We start from the raw sequence: 7382 nt of genomic DNA, 5'->3' as shown, positions 1-7382 counted from the left end.
AGACTAATGTTACAGTGAATGGTCCAGTTTGGAGGTGTGAGACATTTATAATGGTGTTTATTACCCCCCATGGCTCTCCTTTAAACAGGACGGGGAGACTTGTTTATGGACTGGTATTTGGTTTCTCTGTTATTTTTATGTTTTACACTGACATCCTCATTTACACTCCATGTTATACATGTAGGATATCATAGTTTGGGTTTAATATATTTAGTACGTCAGTTATACTTATGTAAGATATGGAGATTTCATCCATGGTGGGTATAACCAAAGGTATCTACATTCAAAGATACTTTTATCTTATTTGACATGTTTCCTTTTCTTGCATTTTCATCATTATAATAAAATAATACATTAAAATTGAGAAAAATATATGTTAATACAGTAGACCCAAAACTTACTCCAACAATGACAAACTATTTTTATTTGTAGTTGAAACTTGGTAGAATGAAATATGTACAGATAACTGCCAAAATAATGGAAAGTCTGAGGGATACAACGTATATTGACAGCAGGGGCTTTCACACAGGTGTGGTTCCTGAGTTAATTACGCAATTAACATCCCATCAATATTTTGGCCATTTTGGCTACCATGGCTGTGCCCCAATAGGATGACAATGCCCCCAACCACAAGGCACGAGTGAACACTGAATGGTTTGATGAGCATGAAAATGAAAAAATTGTAATATAAAAAATAAAAAAAGTAATAATAATGAATAATAATATGCCATGTTCGTCTCAGTCACCAGATCCCAACCCAATTGAAGACTTGTGGGAGATTCTGGAGCGGAGCCTGGTACAGCATTTTCCATCATCGTCAACAAAACACCGATTTATGGAATTTCTCATGGAAGAAGTGTCACAGCCCTCCAATAGAGTTCCAGACACTTGTAGACTATATGCCATTGTGCATTGAAGCTGTTCTGTCTCGTGGTGGATGGCCCAATGCCCCAAGACACTTTATGTTGGTGTTTCCTTTATTTTGGCAGTTACCTGTATGTGTATACTGCATACACAGTTGACTGGAGTCGTCTTTACAGCTTTGAGACAGTAGGTGGCGCCTTATGCCATCTCGACATAGCCTCACCATACAGCTGTGAAATGTCAAACGGCCGATTGTCAGCAGTGCATCTAACCACAACAGTGGGTGAAACTGTGAGTTTAGATAAGAGAGAGAATGCTCTTTCTCTAAGGTTTAATCACCAAAAGGAATTTGCCCTGTTCCAAACAGTCCGTATTTCCCCACTGAACTAATAAGTATGTGAAAGTTAACAAGGCTATCGTTATTTAAACAACCACTTAATCTTTCTCTCTCTCTACAATGCAACTGGATTGGCCCATGGTGAGCCACTGTATTCATTCAGAAAAACGGTGAGAACTAGCTTCTTGATTATTCAAATAATAAGTTACCCCTCTCTGTAACTCAAGTTACTTGATATTACGCGCCTCTTCACAACCACACCAGCACAGGAAACATCATACAATGGTAGTCTTAGCATTGAAAGTAAACGTACATTTGCTATTGCACTAAATTATAGTGTAATAAAAGGCTAGTTTGTGCAGGTACCACAGCACTAGAAGTCCCGATCCAGGACTGGACTACTGCCTAAAGATCTTGGGTTTCAACAACTGGCTGTATGACATGAATGAGTTGGATGCACTTCATTGATTCCCAGTGTTAGGCAGTGCTCCAACAGAGATATTTAGCAGCACACAGTGAACACTCCAACAGACCAATAGCACGTTTGGTTGGCTGAGCACAGTATGTTCTATTATTCACTGACTATATGACAGTCACCCAGGGGGGTTCAGTAGGAAATTGGGCTGGCTGAAGCTGAACTCTGACCTAATTACCGGACCTGGGTCAAATACTTTCAGTTGATTCATCTTGGGGTTTGCTCTTTTGGGACTATTCCATTGGTCCCATTGTAAACTCAATCAAGTGCATCTCAAGTATTTGAAAGTATTTGACTCATATGTATGACCCAGGTCTGGTGATACTACAATGTATCTGCCACGCATTCACTCTCATGCATAAGGTCCTTCTGTAGCACAGTTGGTAGAGCATGGCGCTTGTAACGCCAGGGTAGTGGGTTCGATTCCTGAGACCACCCATACGTAGAATGTATGCACACATGACTGTAAGTCGCTTTGGATAAAAGCGTCTGCTAAATGGCATATATTATTATTATTATAAGGTAAACAGTGTTCTGAAAGATTGATTCAGTGTTAATGGCTGCTATATACCTTATCTGAATCATTCCCTAGAACCTCCCGAGCAGGAGACCAAGGGAAGACAATGTATAGGTATAGCACGAGCTATAGTGACACTGGGATTAGGGGAGGGTCAAAAAAGGGGCCAGAAAACACGATGTCCCTGTAGTTGCGGTTGATATCCGGCGCCCTTTTCACTTTTATACTAAGAGACTGTTGTGGATATTATTTCTGTCCATTTGTTTTGTGGTTTAGTTTTATTTCAGTGTACATGACAGCTAAATGTGTGTGTGTGTGTGTGTGTGGGGGGGCTTTTGAAGAGCAACCCCAGTGGCTTAAATGACGTATAGTATAAAGTAAATATGTTAATAGAATATGTTAAACGTAAATATAAATATGACTACAGACCATCTACAGTAAATTAACTGTAGGTACTTATTGCCCTTATACTGTATTACAATATAAATATATTGACATGGGGTTGTTTCAGAATAGATACAATTATAATACTTTTTTTTTGTGAAAGAAATAAGTAAATGTATTTTGCAACATTACAAATATACAAATAGAAACAATCTTAATATACATACAATAATCATATTTTAAAAATAAACACATTATAAGAAAATACTTAGAGGACATTTTTGATAGGGGTTGTTTCAGGAAGGGACCTAAGACACATTCAAACAGCACATATTCAACATTTCCAACTTAGTCGCAGATCTTGCTCTTCCAGACCACTAGGAAAACCAAGACGGGGATGAGACTGACTGGAATGAGGGTAAGGGTAAGCACAACACCGGAAGGGGCGTCAGGAAATAACTGCTCCTCCTCCGGACATGCCTGGAAGAAGCTGGAATGGATCTGGATGAAGAAGTCTTGCACCACTTGGTTCGGGAAGTAACATCCTAAGTTGGTGGTCAAGCTCTCGATACATCTGGTCAGCTCATTGTATGGTCTGCCGTGGAGAGATCAAGTCAGGTTTTTACAGTAAATGCAAAGTAACTATGTTCGCTAATACATTTTACAGTAATTATAGTTTTATTTACTCAATGAAGGAGACTTGAGTTATTCTTCATTTTTTTTAGGACAAGATTAAATTGGTTATGTATTATCAGATATTTATACTATCGTGGTAATTGTCGTAATATTTGAGAGTTGAAGAATGATAGAGTGTGCATGCACACCTGCCTGTGTGCCTGCCTGTGTGCGAGCCTGTGTGTGTTGCAGAGTGTGCACAGCCTCTGTACACCCTCTATCGCATGCTCTCCACTGTCAACTAATGATCACTTGCCGACAACGTGTGACTGAATGCGTTTCCTCTGCCCATGCTTTAGAGGTACTTGCTTCAACTATTCTATTTCAAGTAACTCCATGTGCTGTTACTGTTTACTTTGAAAGTGGAAGAGGTCTAACGAGAGAGGTCCAAGTATAGAGATAAAACTATTTGTTCAGCACCAATGGAACCGAAGAGAGCGATGTAAGTAGTAAAGTCTGTGCAGGTTGTTTTAACCAGTTATAACTAATGTAATGAGATTGAACCAATAATCTAACAGTTTGATGTGATTCAACCAATACTGGTGATGTAGATTACATCTAAAACAGGAAGTCAAACAATGAATTTGCGATGGAACTAAATATGTAATGTAAAAATGAACCGGATCTTATCACATTTGGTGTTAAGATGCATTTGAGTTATTTGGTTCTGTTTTCTGGATGTAGATCGCATTTGAATACTAAGTGTAAATAGGGTCAAAGAGGAGTAAGCATATAATGTTTGAAAGCAACATTTAGTCAGAAAGCAACATTTAAGTATACCTGATGACTTGGTCCCATTCACACCAGAGTTCCTTGTTGATGTCTGTCATTTCAGAGAGAAACTGATTCCAGCATATAATGTAGCTGAAGTGTTCTAGGAGGCTCTCATTGCAGTGGCGAAAAACAGCGGAATACTCCTGATCCTGAAAACTTTCTAGGGGTACAACCAGAGAGAATATATATCTTACACCATCATGACACATTTTACCCCATTTATAATCCACCCATCCAATTTATTGCGTACGCATAGATGAAATCAGGTATCTATATACAGTATTATTGCAATGTTTGGCTGACACTATCTGGCCAGGGTAAAAGGATAGAAGTGTGTCACATTATTACACCTAGTACCTTGTCAAATAATCTATTAAAAAATATATATAAATATATATATAAATACATATGTATATTTATTTGAACTGTTGATTTGGGGAAAAAAATCTAACCACAAGGTACAATATATTACAAATTGATGAGGAAGATACATCATGCATTTGAATTAGGTACTATTATTTTTACCAAAGGTAAGTAAAAATGCATTAAAGATCATTTGAGCACTTACCGTTATCTTCAAATGTTACATTGGATGAGACATTGCTTTGTAATTGAATTTCACCTGGAAATTAAGAGGTGTTTATTAACATTATTGCGTTAAAAGAATGTGGTAGTTAGTGCATTGTCACGTGTGGTCAAATATGCCTTCAAATATGTCTTCTTACTCCCACTAACCTACAGAGTTTGGCTTAGTTACACCTTTGATTACACCGCCGTGACAAGGCAGCTACGCAACAAGAAGAAGCAGCAACAAGGAACCACCAATACTATTGTATCAGAAGTCTAGTCTTATCACTCACACACCACCCAGACAGCAGACACTTAATAGCAAAAGGATAAAAACATTATAATACATCAATGATGTATTGTAAGACTTGTCATAAGCATGCTTGACCCCTTTATATTGTCTTATGATCTTCTTACAATGATTTTGACTAAATAACAGCTCCCCATGCAGTATATTAGCCACATAGAAATACATCACACATCATAAGGTTCTTGAACATGCCTGTTAACTTTCAGTAAAGTGTTACCATAGGATACATACCTAAGACGAGGACAGGGAAAAGCAGTAGGAAGATCATGTTGGAGAGAGGACACTGGAGAGCCCCAGAGCCAAATGAAACTCAAGGACCAGTGAGTAGCAGCCAAGAGTGTCAATACGCTGTTCTCCTCCGAAGTGAACAGGAGTGGGTTAAAGAGCGAGACCTAAGCCCACCCATGTTTTTCCAGCCATTGTTCACAGAAAAGTGCTGACGAAACATCCTACTGTTCTGTTGATGTTGATTTCATGGCTCGATGGACAACGACTTTGGGGTGGCATTTCCCCGAGGTACAGATCCATGATAAGCTTCCCCTTCCTCAATCCCAACCTTAACCATTAGCAGGGGAAATGCAAAGCTGACCCAAGACCAGCGTCTAGGGGCAACTTCAACCTACACCAAGAAGTCTGCCCAAACAGTTTGCCCACCCCTGCTCTAAAGGCACGTAGCAATCTCTGTCTTTAACCCTTCCCACATCCACTCCCCTCTGACTCCTTACTGGCAGCTTCATTAAATATTACCCTCAAAACCCCAGTCTCAACGTCAACAGTGAAGAGGCAACTCTGGGAATCTGGCCTTCTCGGCAAAATTCCTCTGTCCAGTGTCTGTGTTCTTTTGCCCATCTTAATATTTTCTTTTTATTTCCAATCTGAGATATTACTTTTTCTTTGCAACTCTGCCAAGAAGGCCAGCATCCCGGAGTCACCTCTTCACTGTTGACGTTGAGACTGTGGTTTTGTGGGTACTATTTAATTCAACTGCAAGTTGAGGACTTGTGAGGCATCTGTTTCTCAAACTAGACATTGTAATGTACTTGTCCTCTTGCTCAGTTGTGCACCGGGGCCTCCCACTCCTCTTTCTATTCTGGTTAGAGCCAGTTTGCGCTGTTCTGTGAAGGGAGTAGTACACCGCATTGTACAAGATCTTCTGTTTCTTGGCAATTTCTCACATGGAATAGCCTTCATTTCTCAGAACAAGAATAGACTGATGAGTTTCAGAAAAGTTATTTGTTTCTAGCCATTTTGAGCCTGTAATCGAACCCACAAATGCTGATGTTCTAGATACTCAATTATTCTAAAGAAGGCATGTTTTATTGCTTTATTTCTTTAATCAGAACAACAGTTTTCAGCTGTGCTAACATCATTTCAAAAGGGTTTTCTCATGATCAATTAGCCTTTTAACATGATAAACTTGGATTAGCTAACACAACGTGCCTTTGGAACACAGGAGTGATGGTTGCTGATAATGGGCCTCTGTATGCCTATGTAGATATTCCATAAAGAATCTGCCGTTTCCAGCTACAATAGTAATTTACAACATTAACAATGTCACTGTATTTCTGATCAATTTGAGGTTATTTTAATGGACAAAAAAATGTGCTTTTCTTTCAGAAACAAGGGTATTGCTAAGTGACTCCAAACATTTGAACGGTAGTGTATATTATTATAATATTTTCAAATGTAATGTCTCGTGATCCGGATTGATGGCCCGGTGGGCCGGATACTGGCCATGGCCCATGCTCCCCTTGCTTTAGAGAGACAGGCCTCTCTTGAATCAGATAATCCACAGGGAATTAACGATTTGTATACACTTGTGGGAACAAATATAGCCATTTTGCAAGCTGATACTCTACGGTGCTCTATACTCTGTCAAAAAAATGTATCGGAGTCACAGTACAAAGTAAGGAAAATAAAAAATTGCAGTTCTAGGGATATAATTTCAAAAGGCAAAAATGTGTGTGTGTCTGTGTGTGTGTGTCAGCCTTTGCGAGTGCGGGAGTGAGTGTGTGTGTCCACATGTGCGTGCGAGGGTGCGCGTGTCTGCATCATTCTGCTAGTGCACCAGTATGTGTGTGTCCTCATGTTCCTGCAAGTATACAAGTGAGTGTGTGTGACGAGAGTCAGGGGTCCATTTGGGCGTAGGGTCCATTTGGGCGTAGGAGCCACTCGGGCTAGTTTCCTGCCGTCTGATTGCCAGGGCTCTTGAGAGATTTCCCCTACGCTCAACGGCTCAGAAGACGACTCGCCCAATGGAAACAGGAAGTTGGATGGACATGAAAGATAGCCGTGCTTGTTAAAACAAACACAAATAAAACATACAAGAACCACACAACTGAGGCAAACATGCATGCAATGCTGGGACGTACACTGACTCACATGCAAATAGTTGCACGTATAGTATGCTTGCACAAGCACACACACACACACACACAAAATCAAGAGTAAGAATTTGCTTAACAAGTCACATAATAAG

At 39.7% G+C, this 7382-nt stretch overlaps 1 protein-coding gene across 1 annotated transcript; it reads right to left on the bottom strand.

The window, feature by feature from the left end:
• Positions 1-401: 401 nt before the first annotated feature.
• LOC118365439 (receptor activity-modifying protein 1-like) lies at positions 402-5528 on the bottom strand. Its single transcript, XM_035747649.2, has 4 exons — positions 5135-5528; positions 4595-4648; positions 4033-4186; positions 402-3172 (listed from the first exon to the last, which is right to left on the bottom strand). Exons 1-4 carry the CDS (start codon positions 5169-5171, stop codon positions 2926-2928), a joined length of 492 nt encoding a protein of 163 aa, XP_035603542.1. The 5' UTR covers positions 5172-5528; the 3' UTR covers positions 402-2925.
• Positions 5529-7382: the final 1854 nt, after the last annotated feature.

The sequence above is a fragment of the Oncorhynchus keta genome, chromosome 3, assembly GCF_023373465.1.
Source record: "Oncorhynchus keta strain PuntledgeMale-10-30-2019 chromosome 3, Oket_V2, whole genome shotgun sequence".
NCBI classification, from domain to species: Eukaryota; Metazoa; Chordata; class Actinopteri; order Salmoniformes; family Salmonidae; genus Oncorhynchus; species Oncorhynchus keta.
This window is presented reverse-complemented; position numbering and strand designations above follow the sequence as displayed.